Here is a 17,290-nt window from a genome sequence, read left to right as displayed (position 1 = left end):
TATATTTTTCCTAATCTCTAGTTTAAAGAGACTTCTGTCTACTGCCTCAGTGAGCCAATAACCCAGCCATTTTTCCTAAAGAGGACAACAATGGTTTGATTAGATGATATTGGGTTATTATTAAGATGTTCTTTCCCCAAACAAAAACAATAAAGGATTCAAATTAATTTAGGAACTAACTATATTCTGTTGTGTTGCAGGGTTTCACTCCCCATCTGCCATTAAACATATTTTTAAAAAACTCCACTTCCCACCCAGTTCTACTTACCTCCAATTCCAAGCAGACAGTTACCTCCCCAATAGCTAGTTTTGAGGGTGGGTTTCTCTGCTCTTAGTTTTTTTTGTTTGTTTGTTTGTTTGTTTGTTTCAGGGAAGTATTGCAGAACCATGGTAAATAACATTGAGAACTGGCTTTTAAGTCCCATCACATTAACAGAGGTCAGTCAAGTTTATATAAAGATGTGAATTCCATATACAGCTCAAACTTAGACAATCTGTAACAAATAAGAAGCTCACCTAATGATTTCAATCACGCTTGTTTGACCTTGTTGAAAGAGGGACAAAATCAGAAGCCACAATCTAAGGTCAGCTTTACGCTCAGTAACCTCTCTTATTTTGGTCATCAAGTGCTTACTGGAAAGTGTTCTATTTGTTATAGTATAAATCTAGCAACCAGAAACAATTTTAAAATCACTTTACATAGTATAAGATTTTCAAAACAGGGATGGTGCTTTGTTTGTTTGTTTTAAGACTACATAACACCTAGTCCACTGAGGATGCTGCAAAAAACAAGTAGTAATGATGCTCAACCGTTCCTATTTAACAAATCCAATTGTCTTCCCTCTCAAAGTTCTGTGAAACTTAGGGGCTAGTGAAGCACAGGACCCATGGGACAGTTCTGGGAAGCATTTAAATTAAGATACATACCAGTTTAAGAGTACATTGTATTAACTCACTGTGAAGTTGGGTTCTTCATTATAAAATGCAGTGCTTATAATGGATTACCAGGAACTGTCATTGCATAGTTTGCTGTAACTTTCTACTGTTGGAACTGGTTTACAGTACAGTAACGCCTCACTTAAAGACGTCCCGGTTAACGTTGTTTCGTTGCTGATCAATTAGGGAACATTCTCTTTTAAAGTTGTGCAATGCTCCCTTATAATGTCGTTTGGCAGCCGCCTGCTTTGTCCACTGCTTGCAGGAAGAGCAGCCCGTTGGAGCTAGCTGGCGGGGGCTTGGAACCAAGGTGGATCGGCAGCGTCCCTATCGGCTCTCCGCTCCCTTAAGTTCCCTGTGTGGCAGCCGCTCAGCAAGCTATCAATTGCTGGCAGTTCAGCTGTCCCTCCCCGCACTGCCATGTGCTGCTCCCTGCCCTCCGCCTTGGAGCTGCTCCCGGGAGCCTCCTGCTTACTGTGCAGGGGAGGTGGAGAGCAGGGCTAATGTCAGGGTGTACCCCTCCCCCATGATCCTGCACCCCACTTACCCCATCTCCATGGGGGGGGGGGGGGAGACAGGATAGGGCTCAGGATGGAGGGAACTTCCTGGGAGCAGCTGCTGTCTCAACTTGCTGATCTACTTAACAAGGCAGTATACTTAGAGTGGGGTCAGCGTACTTAAAGGGGCAATGCACATCTCTCTCTCTCTCTCTCTCTCACACACACACAGGGTGTCTCTCTCTGTCTCTGTCTGCCATGCCGTCTCCCCCTCCCTACATTTGTGCTGCCTTGTAGAGTGTGAGGCTACACTAACAACAATGGGCTAACCCTTGAAGGCTCAGCCAAAAGCTAGTTAATCATTTAGCAGTAAGGCATTCCCTGGGAAATATCCCACCCTCTGACTTCTCAACCAAGCTTCACAATCATCATCGCTGTGTACAGTATTAAATTGTTTGTTTAAAACTTACACACACACTAAAAAAAAAAGTCTTTTCCAGGGAACAAATTTTCACCGGACAACCTAACCCCCCCTCCCATTTACATTAATTCTTATGGAGAAATTGGATTCGCTTAACATTGTTTCACTTAAAGTTGCATTTTTCAGGAACATAACTACAACGTTAAGCGAGGAGTAACTGTATTTTAACATTAATCAAGACTTCCCCCAACGTTTTCAAACATGTGATAAGACAATACCACTGTAGAGTCCACACTTCTAGTACAAAGGGTTCACTGGAGCCAAAATTTGGCCCTGTATGACTTGAAAGATGAAGCTCCTAAATCAGGTTCGGTACAGCCAGTTTTCCCCAACAGCTAGATGGGTGCTGGCTTCTTACTTGGATACTGCCCCACAGCAATGGGCTACCTTCCATCTCTTGTATCTCTCTGTCATTAATAGGTTTAATTTGTTGGTTATTAGGCATCTAGTAAAGTTCCTGAGTCTGTCTGGATGCATGGGTGGGGAGAGCGTGCGAGTGGGAGAAAGGAAGAGATTGACAGGGTAAGTTAGAAAAGAGAATTGAAGTGGAAAGGTTTGGGAAGGAGAGAACTAGAAGAAAAAAGTAGGGGTGATAGAGAAAGGAAGGAAGGAAGGAAAACACTGAAGACGACAAACAGTATTTCTTTCCTATTGCATGAGGGGGGAAAAAAAGGGCAGAAAAAGACAGAAAGGGGATCTAACAAAGCCAAGGGAAACAGTAAGGGTGATTACTTAAATAACTTGCCAAATATTATTCAGGTTTCACTAATTTATCAGATGAAATACCACAATGTACTGAATAAAAAATAAAAATCAAGCCCCATCTCTATTTCTGTAGTCACTTACTATTTACAAAACCTCAAAAAGGTGTTCTGCTAAGTGTTTTTGTTCCACTCTCAGTTTCTTTGTATTATATAGACTAGATATTTCAAACGAACAGAGCAAATGGTTTTAAATTTTGATAGAATTTCTACATGTTTACAAGTTCTAAAAGAAAGTGTTTTGGTTAACTAGTATTAGCAAAGGTGAAGAAGGACCACAAGAAAAATGCCACTATAAAAATTCAAAGATGAAAAGCGCATCACCACTCTTCAGATTAATCTTGACATCAGGAGTCACCTTTACTGGCCTATGTTCTGAACTGAAGTACATCCTGGAAGTCTAAAAGGTTTGTAATGTTTGCCATCTTTTAAAGCAACCAAAACCAATTATGCAACATAAGTTAGGCCTGTTTAACCATTCAGTTTGAAATAAATGCAAAGTGGCAAACACTGCAAGTGATATCTTCAATTTGGCCTCATATCCAAATATAATGGTAAAGCTAAGCAAGAGCATTCCCTGAACAAAGAACCTGTCTCAGGTACAATATTACTTTTTATTAAACAGAATGACATCCCTTGAAGTTACCATGTTTCTATGATCTGCTAAATACAAAAATAAAATTTATTCTTGATGCATGACTCCAGTCATGAGTGATTTATATTGTTCATAGGACAATGTAATCTATAGCTTTTCATTCATTTTGATGTAATTACACAACCTACAACTACACCCTAAGTCCTCATCTGCAAAGCAGGAAAGATCTTGTGCTAGAGCCTCTTATGTAACTGAGCTGTGCTTGGCACAGGACTGGAGGAGGGCAGGGCAAAAGGTAGTTTAAGAGTACTTAACCCAGGTACTAGCCCAGGTCTGGAATAATTCAGAGCAGACCTGTAGCTGCTCTAATTTACAAATGGCTGCATATGAGCCTCCAAGATGCGTTCCAGGCCTTTGTCAAAAAAAACCCACCCATATCAGGAAGGGGTTGGGGTAGAAAATGCTATGCCAGTTTTTGCCACCAACTAAGGAATTCCCCTCAGAGGGCTAGTTAACCTAGCTTCCCTGAGGCTTTGTGACACAGTAGGAATCAGGACCTGTCCCCTTGTTTCAGAAATATATAGCTGAGGGAAGACTTTACTATTCCTATTAACATTTTATAGTAATGCACTGCCACATTTAAGTAATGAGCTTGACATATCAGTCAGAGGTCATTTCAGCCTCTGAGATAAACTGGGTGCATGAGCATTAATGCTGTTAGGGATTTTATGTGCTTAGGATATGAGGGAATGGCTAGAAGAAGTGTTAAAAACAGAATAAATGAAGAAAGATTTAGCAATCCCAGAGAAGAGTGAAGAATGATTCAGACATGAAGTAGCAGAAGTAGGGCACAGCCAGACTACCTGTACCAAAATAAGGAAACTTACTGGAGCATGCATGACCAGCCTTACTTTTAAAACAAAGACCATTTCTGATACTACCAAATTTACCACATCACTAAATTTTTGAAGTCATCACCGGTCAAGTACTTCATAAGGTTTTTGTGCAAGTCCTGTGAGCTATGAGAATTAATGAATATTCAGAGCTAATTATGTGGTCCTCTGTAATTATGTATAGACTAGTTAAGTGACATCAGTAAAACCAAAAGCTGCAGAAGCTTCTCACATAAATTTTGATAAACTGATATAACTAGAAAAAAAGCTAAATCTACATAAATTTAAGTTCTCTGAAGGGTAGCGAGGAGAAAATAATTATGTATACTTTCAGAATTCTGTTCTCAAGTGGCGTGAGCTACCACAAGAACGTGAAATATTTGAGTCTTTGCCTGTATGTGAATTAAGTTAAGACTAAAGCAAGAAAAGTGAGTACACGTTATAAACGCTCTTCTACGATTATAAGCCTATTTAGGAATTATCTGTAGTATTCTTTAGTCTAAACATATGCACACAAGCATTTAAACAATGCATGATGGCATGGAGGTTTACTTTAATGGGTAGGACTTAAGTGAACCCTTCCTGCATTTGCAAACTACATGGGGGAGGAGGGGAGTGGAAGAGGAAAAAAGCTTTTCTAGCAAAGTAACAACCTCCTGCAGAGAAAAGCCAACTAGGATAGTTTTAAATCTAACGATTGAACATGAGCCATGTTTCTTCAGTCTCTTGAAAAGACTTATGATTTCATGGTGTCTGGGCATAACTCTTATGAGAATGCATGATCACTAATCTAAATCAGAACAGGAAGTTGATATTTCAGGAAATAATCAGATTTGATTTAATACATCATTTACAAGGAGTCCACTGACCTCTGATGTGTTATCACTGACAGTCAGCCTACAATAGTCTGATTATAAATTAAAATATTCTCTCAATTTGTTTTTTGTTTTGTTTTTTTTTTTTGGTTAATCTTACCCAGTACAGTATTCCTAATGTGTATTCTGCAGAAGCCAAGACAGGAATCATTTGGTTTAAGGTTCAAACATTTTGTAGTATGTTGGCTACATTTATTAAAATATTTAGCACCACTTAATTCTGAGCATCTTTGTTTCATGCATCATCTACTTAATTGAAATATTTTACTCAGAATTTGAAGGAATTAGTTTAATAATAAAGCTCCAATCTGACTGTTTATGCACATGAGTATTCAATAGCTATATTGGTTATATATTATGTAAGCTACTTAACACCAAGCACAGTATCCTGAACATGGGTATCCAGAACATACCCCTAATATTTCACTATTGTTCTGCTTAGTGTAGAATTTAAGTGTCTACCTAAATATATACTAAGTATCCACCGGGACACCAGTAGGTATCCACAGAAGCGGAATTATTTTCTCAATAGTTTATTTCCCTCCAGAGTAATATAGCACCAGAGTTCACAGTTCAGAAAATGCAGTATTTCATTTAGTCAAAGTTCCAGAACAATGGCTTGCATCTCCAATTTGAGTTACTTCTATTTCTGTAAAAACAGCACATAGTAAGTGGCCAATGCCTTTCACCACCCCAAACGTTGCTTATTAGGATCTGCCAGTAGTAATAATTATGCATGTCCCATGCATGTTGGACTGATGGACTCTACATATAAACAGAATACTTATGGGATAATATATTTCACTTACATGTAAATGACAATCACAAGTCTTTATTTGGTATAACTTCTGAGCACGTAAACATCTTCCAACTGAAGTTAAAGATTTCTACAGTTAAATATTGAGTTGAGTGTTTTAATGAAGTTACATCAGGAATTAACAGTTACACCTGTCAGAGAAACTAGATCAATATCAAATAGGGCTTTTTGAAGGCCCAGATTGAGCTTCACATAGCACACTGAGTTTGAGAAAACACTGTACTGCTTGCAGCTGCATGCTTCTAGCTCCCCTTACATACAGAGGAATCCGTTTTTTCACTGCATCTTTCCCACCCACCCAGGACCCTGTGGGTCTGCATCTATAAACAGCGAGGGGCAAGCTCACTGATCACCAATAGAAAATATTGATGTAGAAGTTGTATTATTTAGAGTGCAACCCTGAAACTAGAAACCCCTCTTTGAAATAGGGGGAACCACACAGGCAGCACTCCCTACTATAGCTTCATGAAACCACATTCTGTATAGACACCCAGGGCCATCTCCTGAGAAGTCTGAAGGATCTGTGTATGGGGCGGGTCCAAACCCCTGATTTTTCCAGAAATGTAGGAATGTAGCCCCTCCCCTCTCCTCCTGGAAGAACTGGAAGGAAGCTCCATGTAAAGTTTTCTGCAGCTTCATCTCCACATCAGCATGTCTAGATAACCAGGTTACACTAAGGTAAAAAAATATATGCCAATTTTGAAATGGGTTTTTATTTTTAAACTTTAACCTGGATACTAAGTACAGCTTTTTTCTTTTGTCATGACACAGTGCTAGGGACTCTGGGCTGATCTAAACAATTTTCATACCTATAAACTCAAGTTCTTTTTAAATTGGTTTTGTTAAAACTGTGCAATCACTTTTTAGTAGACATTCTTTAATTAATTTCAAAGTTCAATAAGCACGTTGCACTGATTACAGTAATTCAATCAATAAAGAATCACTGATGTATATGCTCAGCCTTCACTTCACCTCAGTGTAGTTTGTCTGGGAATTTCCTTTTTAATTAAAATATCTAACACTAAACCAGAAAGTCAAAAAGTACTATCATGCAATATTTCAAATGATCTAAAGATTAATGTCAGCTGAAGTCTTTTTCAATTTTAACTTTTAGCACCATATTTAGTTGTGCTCCAAAGTGACATAAAGTAGTCAGACTATACCAGGTTGTACACCCAAGTTTCCCCTCCACCCTCCTGTCCCCACATTCCCTCAAGTGAAGGGAAGCCAAGTTGCCCTCAGAAAACATAGTGGCATCCTATGCTGTCAGAAGGCGGAGAACACTACTATAAGAAGCAGATATATGCACTGGCCATATATTCTAAGATCAGTCCAACTGAGAACAACAGAAGATGGCAGCCATTTTAAAATAGGGCATTTCTTTGTGGAGTTCTCTGTAGTCTGCACTGGAAACTTTTGCCAGCACAGGAGTGTCAGTTAGTGGTGTGATTTCTTTGTAAACCAGCTGAAGCCCTAGTGCAGATGTAGTTATAAAATTTATTTTGCTTTATTTAATATAGCTATCCCAGCAAAATTTAAGTTTAGATGGGATCTTATTCAGCCTCTCTTTTATGAAGAGGAAAAACGAACAATCTTAATATATTATTTCTTTCAAAACATAGTCTATGTACAAGATTCCAGTAAAGTGTTTTACTCTAATGGAAGCTTGAAGAGTCCGCATTCATTCCATTATTAAAATGAATTTGTCATCAGGAACAATAAAGAGGTCTGACAGGATACACAATATCTTAGGAGACTCATTTTAAAATTAATTTTAATTTGATTAATGGATTTACTTACATTTCCAAAAATATTGCTCTATACTTGGAGGAAGTGCTAGGCTTTTGGGAAGAATATGCTGTAATTTTCATACATAAGAGAATCTATACTTTAACTGAAAAACTCAATCCAACTACAACTGACACCTCCATAATTCTTTTTAATTATCTGCATTACACTAGCACCTAAGAGCCCATAATTATGGACAAAGAAAAAGCAGACACTACAGAGATATTTGACATTTTGTGGTTGTTTCCTAAACAGCTTGTCCTACCTGGCTTTTTCACAAGTCCAAAGAACAACTGCGTTTCCCTACTTTTTAAGTCACCAGAAAGAGATTGTGACTCCTAAGCTATGGCTACACTAGAAAGCTTACAGAGGCACATCACCACCAATGTAGCTGTGCCACTGTAAGCTCTCTCCATAGCTCCCATCAGCTTAATTATTCCAGCCCCAGCAAGCAGCAGTAGCTATGTCGGCTCGCCCAGCAACAGCAACACCAGCGCTTAATTCAGCATAATTTATGTCGGAAGGAGAAACAATGTTAGAGTCAAAAGATAGGCAGAAGTTGGCCTCCCCCCCCAATTTTTGTGACTGAATATTAACTTCGTAAACTTCAGTAGTTCCATAAAACCTAAAAACAATATCAACCTGCACCGTAGTTCCTTCCCAAAACCAAAATGTACGCAGTTCATGACAACCTGGGATTTGGACAATTTTTCAGTACTCTTGTATTTTTTAATAGAAGCTACATTGGTTTAAGGAAGCTGACTGGAGAAAATTCTTTACCCCTTCAGGGACAGTCAGGTAAAAAAATATCTAAAAGACAGTTTACCTATATTGTTACCACAACCTTAGATTCTCAGACCGGAAAGATTAAATTTTAATCTTATTTTTCACTTTTGCTTGGTGTTAAAAGTGAAGACAGACTAATCAATCTCACTTTCCAAAGCTCATGCTTTAATCAACACCAAGCTGCCATGTTTGAGCTATAAACACTGAGAAAATGTGTTTATATCGAACAATCTTTGGACCAACTGTGACAGTTCACATAACCTCACTGGGGTCTACAAATTCTTTCTACATATGGAAGTAGAAGTTCTATATGAGCAGAAGCAACATAAGCTTCTAACCACTTTAGAAGTATCATTGGAAGAGAGCACCATAACAAAGCAACAAATAATAATTTTACAAAAAGAGTTGAAGATTTATAAAGTTCAGGTAAGCCAACTGGATAAGTTACATGACAACTCTGCTTTTAAAAATCATTTTAATTACCATTTTGTTCCAACCAAAACCCAATTTTCATACAACTTTGTCTGCCAATATGTCAGACTGCTAGAGATTAATGCTCTCTCCTCTGAAGTCTGGTATCTCATGCTTTCAAATGGCAGAAGACTTTGGTTTCTAGCTTCATGGTTGTTCTTTCTAGAGCTGCTATGATGAAATTCAAAAAGGGGAAAAAAAACCTGCACGTCAGAATTGTGATTTTTAAGGTTCAGTACATCATGATATACCAGGGCTAGAAACAAAATCTTTCTGTTGTTAAACTAAGAATTCTGTGATTGTTCACAAGAAAATAGAACTTAAAAAAAAAAAAGGAGAGACACGGTGAAGTCTTAAGACTCAGCCCAATATAGTTTTAAATCCTGGAATAGCATTCCAACAAGATGAAAAGCACTCACACCACCTCTTAAAATTTAGAGGTGCTATACTTCCTAATGTCTGCTTCCTCCAGGTGCAGAGTGAGCCTTGCAGCAATTCTGAGCCAGCAGGTGGCATTAATGTATCAGAAACCAATATAGCTGCATGCAGTGTCATAAGACCCTCAGAATACAGTGCATGCATAGAAACACATTAATTTAAAAGGAGATTGTGTCTAACAATTTTTGCAGATGGCAACGGATATTACTATAACTAAAATGTTAGAGAAAATATCTCTATCCAAGTTCACCATGTGCATGATCAACTTCTGTTTTGATAGTCAGCTGCACTTCCCCTCTCATGCATTAAGATGATACCACCACTTATGCACTAGGAAGGAGCTCTCAAGCATTACCTTCCTGAGAGGACGTAAGAGGAGCTTAAAGGTAATAGCAGCAGCACTACTAGAATTAAAATCAGCAGCAAGCAGGCGTGTGGGAGTGTAAGCAGGAGGAGAGTGGGCTCAGTGATACTTGTTCTTGAATTTCCCAAAAGACGTTTCAGAACTTCAGCTTAGGTACAAAAACTCTCTTTAATAAAAATATAAGAACCAGGTCCTGGGTCTGAAGAATGTTCAATTGGAATTATCTAGGGCCGTGTTTCCCAAACTTGGAACGCCGCTTGTGTAGGGAAAGCCCCTGGCAGGCAGGCCGGTTTGTTTACCTGCCGCATCCGTAGGTCCGGCAGATCACGGCTCCCACTGGCCACGGTTCGCTGCTCCAGGCCAATAGGAGCTGCTGGAAGAGGCGCAGGCTGAGGGATGTACTGGCCGCCCTTCCTGCAGCCCCCATTGGCCTGGAGCAGCGAACCGCGGCCAGTGGGAGCCGCGATCGGCCAGACCTGCGGACGCGGCAGGTAAACAAACCGGCTCGGCCCGCCAGGGGCTTTCCCTAAACAAGCAGCGTCCCAAGTTTGGGAAACACTGATCTAGGGAATTGGACTGGGACCCAGAAGACCCAGGTTGAATTCCCAGATCAACTTCTGACCTCCTATGTGACCATGGGGAAGCTGCTAAATTTCTTTGTGCCTCAGATCCCCATTTGTAAAAGTGGGTATAATACATCCTTATCTCACAGGGATAGTGTGTGGATAAAATTTATTAGTGATTAGGGCACTTGCACTACAGTGATGAGGGCCATAAATACTTAAATAGGACATTATTTTTAAAGGGGGTACTCCAACAGAAAAAATGTTGATATTTGTCAATTAAAAATGTAATTGACAATGTTCCTTTATATATGCACCGTTTACCTCATTTAAAACTCTGCTGGAATAAATACAAAGGCTAGCATTTCATTTCAGCAGCAGAAATAGAAGTAGTAGAGGTTCAGAGAAAAACAACAAAATTGGTTGAAGGCATTTTGGCTGTGCTTACATCCCACAATATAGGAGTGACAGCACTAAAATTTAGAGGGGCAATAAACTTGCCTGCATGAAATGCATATATTTTTTACACACACGTTAACCTTCAAAGTCATTGCCATACAATAATGAGGCAAACAGCAGTCTCATTTCCATTTGCTAGAATAAAAGCGCTATTAATCCTCTTTCTTCAGAGCATAAGGTGATTTCCCCCACCCATAGTTCACTGTGGGTAGGGTGAGTTAGAACCTATAACTGAAGATGTTGGTAACCATTTAAAAACAAACAAAAAAGAGTGGACTAGGTTAGATTTTTTTATCCTTACCAAAAATTTACTTGACTTGCATAGGAACCGATCAGTTTAAGATTTCTAGAGGAAGCAGATTAGGAGGCAGTGGTCATGTCTGCACTGGAGAAGTTTAAAAAAAATTCCACAAATTCAGATGAATTGGTGGGAGCAAAGTTCCAATGGCCATATTTTTTTCTATATTAGGATTCCCACCATTTCAAGTGAACCCATGTTAGAACTTGTGGGGCTTTTGGTTTGGTTTTTCCCCAGTGTAATGATTCCTATAAAAAGTTGCAACATTCAGTAAACAGAGACTCCCAGAAGAGAGTTACGGTTAGTCAAAACTTGTATACACCTCTACCTCGATAGAACGCTGTCCCCGGGAGCCAAAAAATCTTACCGCATTATAGGTGAAACCGCATTATATTAAACTTGCTTTGATCCACCGGAGTGCGCAGTCCCACCCCCGAAGCACTGCTTTACCACGTTATATCCGAATTCGTGTTATATCGGGTCGCGTTATATCGAGGTAGTGGTGTACTATTGATGTTTTTAAACAAGTCCTGCTACAGGAATTATACATCTCATAAAAAGACAAATGAAGAGACCATCATAGTTTTCTGATATTGACAGCACTATCCCAAGGCAGTAACAGGCCATCAAAGCATAAAAATCTAGATAAGCTAATGCAGCAAAACAAAAATAGCACAGAAGTTGAGTTTATCTTAAAAAAATGTGTTTAACACTTAAGTGCTGAAATATTCTATAGTTAAAACGTGCCTAGTACATTTCTAAAGTTAAATCCCCAAAAGAAGAATAAAGTAGTAAGTTGAGTCCAGATCTCACTTGCCAGTTCACATACACTGGTATCACTAGCAAAACATTGCAGAGCCTGTATGTAAGGAAGTCCAATTCTCACCCTAGGCCCGCTCCCGAGCTTTGATTAAAAAAAAAAAAAAAAAAGAGTCCAAACTTTATCTTCCACATCCACGTGAAGAGGGACCATCCATGAATTCCAGGATGCACATGGACAGAGGGACAGACACAGAAGATGCATCATTCCCTCATCAGCCCATAAGAAAAGGTAATACAACCCCTAGCTGTACTACCTTTTCCACAAAGCCCTGTGATGAGGAATGCTTCCCCCTACCTTTAACAAATGGTTTGGGGCAATCTTGGAAGCATGGATCCACTGAAGCCACACTACCAAGGAATCAAGGAGCTCCTCCTCATCCGTGTGGAGCCATAGTGCTTCTATGCAGATGGCCTTGTGCCTCAAAGGGATATTGGAAATCCACATGTTGGAGGACTCTCAGTGGTGAGACAATTTTTGTACCCAGAAACCACAGGCATTTATATCTGAGAGAATACACTAGGTCAAATATAAGTGTTTAATAAGACGCAGGTAATTTTTGTTTGTTTTTTCAGGAGGGGAAAGAAATCAGGATTTTCCTTACTCATACATACAGGATCCAGAGTCATTTAATGGCAAGTGATTTGACACCCACATAGTGTAAGTGACTGAACAGAGTGAGAACCAGCAACTTTGAGGGTCTGGATTTCAGATCTACAAAAGAATAGAATTAAAAAATAAGTTAACTAGATGGGTAACTGAATGTGCCTGTCACTGGCTTGGGGCTTTTCAGTATTTCATGCTAAAAATGTACACAATTAAAGATCAGCCTCAAATCAATTTAATAAAATGTGAAAGTGTCTTTAGACTTTTCAAACTATAGATGGTTAAGTTCTGAGTTGTGGAATTAGCTTCCATGATTTTTAAGATGTTTCTAACATCTTAAATCATCTTCATTGAACTTAGAAAAGGCCATACTCCTCTCTAAACATCTGCCCCAAAAAACAAGCTGACCCCAAAGCAAAAATGCTCAAAGCCATTGGCCCCATTTCTAAAGGAAGCACTAAGAGCAGAGAGACTACAAAGGTAAATAATTCCTTAAAATTCATACAGGTTCTCTATGTCACAACCACTATCTTGGATTACTAGATAGTAAGAACATTTGCAAATTCCGTTTTCCAAGATTTATGGTTTTTACTTTTTGCACTTCAGTTAGAACAGGTAATGAAAATAGCCTAGTCAATGTCACTTTGTTCTGTACTTGCTTAATGCTGAAGTATTAGACTACAAACACCAAAGAAAGGGGAGGGAGGGGAAGAGATATTTATATCCTTAAATACTTTCCTTAGAATTTTCTGAGCAGTTTTTACTCCCATCAAGTTGTGTAAGTTTCCCCAAAATGTTGGGCTTGAACTAACAAAACTGTCTCTTCAGGCCCAGATTTACTAGGTGGATATTGGTTCCTTGAAGAGAAAGCCCCTCCCCATACACAAGGAGAATCATACCGATAAACCCTTCAGGGCACCAAGAACCTTCAATTTGAAGATTGCTGTAATCCAAAAGGTGTCAGTGGGCTTTTAAAGGATAATATGATGTGACTTGGTCAATGCAAGCTGTAAGTTAGAGATGAGCACCCAAAACAGAACTCTGGATCTGAAGACCCCTATGATTTGGGGAGGCTCAGGCCAATGCTCTGCGTTCAAGCTCATGACTGTTACCAGGACGGTGGGATTAGGAAGGCCCAAGATGAATCCTAACTGAGTTAGAGGGAAATGACCATGTGCTCTTCCTGCCTCTCTCATATTTTCTAATTCCCACAAGGCAACAACTCTTATTATTTAAAACAGCAGCACAAAACGGGGGGTGGGAGGTTTGTTGGTCAGTGACCAGCTTTTATCCTATTTTTATTACTTAAAAGGAAAGGGCCTCTCCCTTACCTTTAACCCAGTAGTAGGCCAGAGGACCAGAGAGCGTGCGTGGCAGCGGGAGAGGCTACATCGCATCAGAACTGGCGATCGGAGAAGGTGCTTTTAGGCATTGTCTCAATGCAACGAGGCTGCGGGGGCACCGTTCCTACCCATCATGGCACGGCCTGGGGCTTAGCCTGCGATAGGGGCCGGGTTCTTTAGATAGTAATTAACACGGGGCAGTTTCTCCTCCCTCACACAACGGGATAGAGCTGAAGGGGTAAATCGGCTCCAAGCACCCCGCCTCCATCTCCAGGAAGGATGGAGGGCCAAGGACTACTTCTGCACAGAGCCCGAGTCCCCTACACTCCATCTCTCAACCGGGAGGGAAGGAGGCGGCTGACGGAAAGGTGCGGAGCCCGGGCCTGCTCTCACCCTTTGCGGAAGTCCCTGAGGGCCTCGGGGTCAGGCCCGGGGATCCCCCCAAAGCGCTGATCTCCCCCGGCTGGGAGGAGCTGTTCTCCAGCGGGATCTCACCTTTTGGAGAGGTCCATGAGGACCCCGGAGAAGAGCTTCTCCCCCAGCCGAAACGACACCACCAGCGCGTCCTCGATGATGTGGTCCAGGGTGACCCGCACCTCCGAGCCAGGCAGCAGCGGAGCCTCCGCCTCCCCCCCGGCCGGGGCCACCGGGGAGCCGGCAGCCGGGGGCTCCGGCTTTACAGCGGCAGCATCAGCAGCATCCGGCTCCTCCTCCTCCGGCCGGCACGGCTCCTCCCCGGGCTCCGGCTCCACGGAGCCCCCAGCAGCCGGCGGGCAGGGCTGCGGCTCCTCCTCGGGAAGTTCAGGGTGCCCAGCAGGCTGCGGGCAGGGCTGCGGCGCGTCCTCGGGCTCCGGGCTGGGCGCTTCTCTAGGCTCGGACTGGGGCAAACCCAGCTCCGGTTCCTCCGGCTCCGTCCTCTCAGGTTCCGGCTCCTGGGTCCTAGCCGGGCTCCGGGCGAGCTCTACGGGCGGCGGCGGCTCCTCGGCCTCCCCTGGAGCGGGCTTTCCCCCGTCGGCCTCGTCCCCATCAGGCACGGCCGACTCCACGGCCTCGCTGACAGCGGGGAGGGGATCTGCGCCGGCCTCACTGCCCGGGATGGGCTCCATCTCGGGCTCGGCTTCGCCGGCTCCCCCGTCGCCCGGCACCGCTGCAGTCGCCGCCGCCTCCGCAGCCATGGCCGCCATTTTCTCTGCTGCTTCGCCGCCGCCTCCCTCCAGCAGCGGGATCGATAACCGCGGCCTTCTCCGCCCGCCTGGGAGGCAGAGCCCGCCCACTGCGCTCATCATTGACATCTCATTGGAGGCTACGGCACGATTCTAAGCTCCTATTGGAGTTTGGGAAAGTCCATCAAGCCGAACGGAAACTTCTCATTGGCCATTAGAGACTTCATTCATTCAGGGGTCGGGAAGAGGAAGAAGGGGCTGAGTTTAATACCTCTAAAGATCAAAGGGGCCTACTCAGGAGGCAGTTGTGCCTTCCTATTGGCGCAGGGAAGACTCTCCTCCCCCTTCAGCCCTCTGAGAGGCTGTTAATTGGTGCAGAGTTACATCCATCAAACTGAGATGGGGTGCCTTAGGCCTGGGGTTCAGTGTAAGGGGAGGTTCCTGTTGGGGGGGGGGGGCAAGGGCACAGAGGTGGGAGGTTAACTCACTTGCAATGAGAGAGTAGTATCCTCATATTCAAGACTATGAGCTTATTGGGACAGAGACTGTGTCTTCCTGTCCATACAGCACCTAGCACCTTGGTGTCCTGATTCTGACTCAGGTGTTGCTCCAGCACAAATAATATAATGATCTCACCATCTCTAGTTTCAAGACACCCACATTGGGGGAGTGAGCAGGACCCATTGCAAAAGGGACCAAAGATGGAGAGAATTGTGAAAAGAGAAGGAACAAATATTAAAAGTCAATAAAGGGGGTGGCCAAATCAGAAAGAAAATTGTCTGGAAGAAAGAGGATTTTAAGGGGAAGAGGGGAGTGAACTATAACATTTTCTAAAAGGGATAAAATTAGACACTAAACGAGACTGAAGAAAAGACTCAGGGTATCAAAGGAGAAGTGGAGAATGGGGAGAGAAGGGAGAAAAAAGCAAATGACACTTGTATATTTTACAAGTATCAGGGGGTAGCCGTGTTAGTCTGTATCTACAAAAACAACAAGGAGTCTGGTGGCACCTTAAAGACTAACAGATTTATTTGGGCATAAGCTTTCGTGAGTAAAAACCTCACTTCTTCGGATGCATAGCTATGCCCAAATAAATCTGTTAGTCTTTAAGGTGCCACCAGACTCCTTGTTGTTTTTGTAGATACAGACTAACACGGCTACCCCCTGATACTTGACACAATGCAAGGCACTAAATTTAGCCGTATGGAGTGAAAATCCATCAACCTCAACAAAAAACTTGCACAGATACAGACAGACATCATCTTCCTCTCCAAATGCAAACAGATGGACATCATACCAAAAGGACTGAAGGTAAAAAATCCATTGCAATCAACATACTACACTGAGTATGGTGAGAGACTGTGCCACACACTCTCAAAGAAACTGAGGAACCACCTGATCAGCATCCTGTACAGTAGACAGGAGAAGATCAAGAATGAGCTCTCAGAACTGGAGACTCTCATACAATACCAGCCTTCTACACAAACTTCCACGTGGCTGGACTTTACAAAAATGAGACAAGCCATTTACAATGCACACTTCACTTCTCTACAGAGGAAAAAGGACTGTAAGCTATCTAAACTAATACCTGCCACTGGGGGCTATAACAATGGTACCCTCAACTCATCTAACAACATTGTCAATCTTTCCAACCACACACTTAGCCCAGCAGAAGGTATATTTTACAGTTTGGCTCATATGGTACTTTGAATCAACACTAGCCTTTTCTTCCCAAAACTATGAAAAATTTCCCAGTTTTGGTCATTCCTCCCCAGATTCAAACCCCTTGGGATGCTATAAATCGGCCACCATTATCTATTTTGGAAAGTTGACATGGATGTGGAAGAATGAAGTAGAGGAGATAGATGGACAGCCAAAGGGCAGAAGGAGAAGATCTGTGAAAGAAAGACAGAAAACAAGGGGAAGAGCTAGAGATGCTTAGCATGAATGTAATTTGTAGGCCTTACTCCCCACCAATGCAATTATAGGGAATAAACTATTGGCAGAGAGTGAAATTTGTGGAAGAGTAATGACCTGAATCTCTAATGTTTTGAGGGTTTTTTTAAATACATAGTTTTAATAATAAATCTATAGTTATCCTTTCTGAAGGATTCTAAAGAGGTTTATTGCATCACTGAAATGTAGCCACCTCTCTGTTGGAAGGCAGTAATCAGGCAGGCAACTAACATAAAGCAATGATGGTGAGGAAGTAGTGAAATTTTGGCAAAGGATACCGGAGCAAATCCCTCCGCAGTTTCAAAGCCTAGTTGTATACACTGCCTTTAATCTTTCCACACTGGGAAAATTGATGTCATGCAGTTATAGCAGTACAGTAA

General features: G+C 41.9%; 1 protein-coding gene across 9 annotated transcripts in view; it reads right to left on the bottom strand.

Annotated features, from left to right (window-relative positions):
- Window positions 1-15,579, bottom strand: part of PWWP2A (PWWP domain containing 2A) — a 40,777-nt gene extending 25,198 nt beyond the window's left edge. For 3 of the 9 annotated variants that reach the window (XM_005297999.5, XM_005298001.5, XM_065554912.1), the window contains exon 1: window positions 14,287-15,578. In XM_005297999.5, coding sequence (XP_005298056.2) covers window positions 14,287-15,083 — 797 coding nt within the window. In that variant the 5' untranslated portion in view covers window positions 15,084-15,578. Of the gene's footprint in view, window positions 1-516; window positions 8,870-13,779; window positions 14,259-14,286 lie in introns of those variants that run through there. The other 6 variants (XM_024100237.3, XM_042850793.2, XM_008179568.4 and 3 more) reach the window with 5 other exon arrangements.
- Between the last annotated feature and the right edge of the window lie 1,711 nt (window positions 15,580-17,290).

This window comes from Chrysemys picta, chromosome 8, assembly GCF_011386835.1.
Source record: "Chrysemys picta bellii isolate R12L10 chromosome 8, ASM1138683v2, whole genome shotgun sequence".
NCBI classification, from domain to species: domain Eukaryota; kingdom Metazoa; phylum Chordata; order Testudines; family Emydidae; genus Chrysemys; species Chrysemys picta.
The sequence above is the reverse complement of the archived record's forward strand: the minus strand, read 5'-3'. Positions and strand labels throughout refer to the sequence as shown.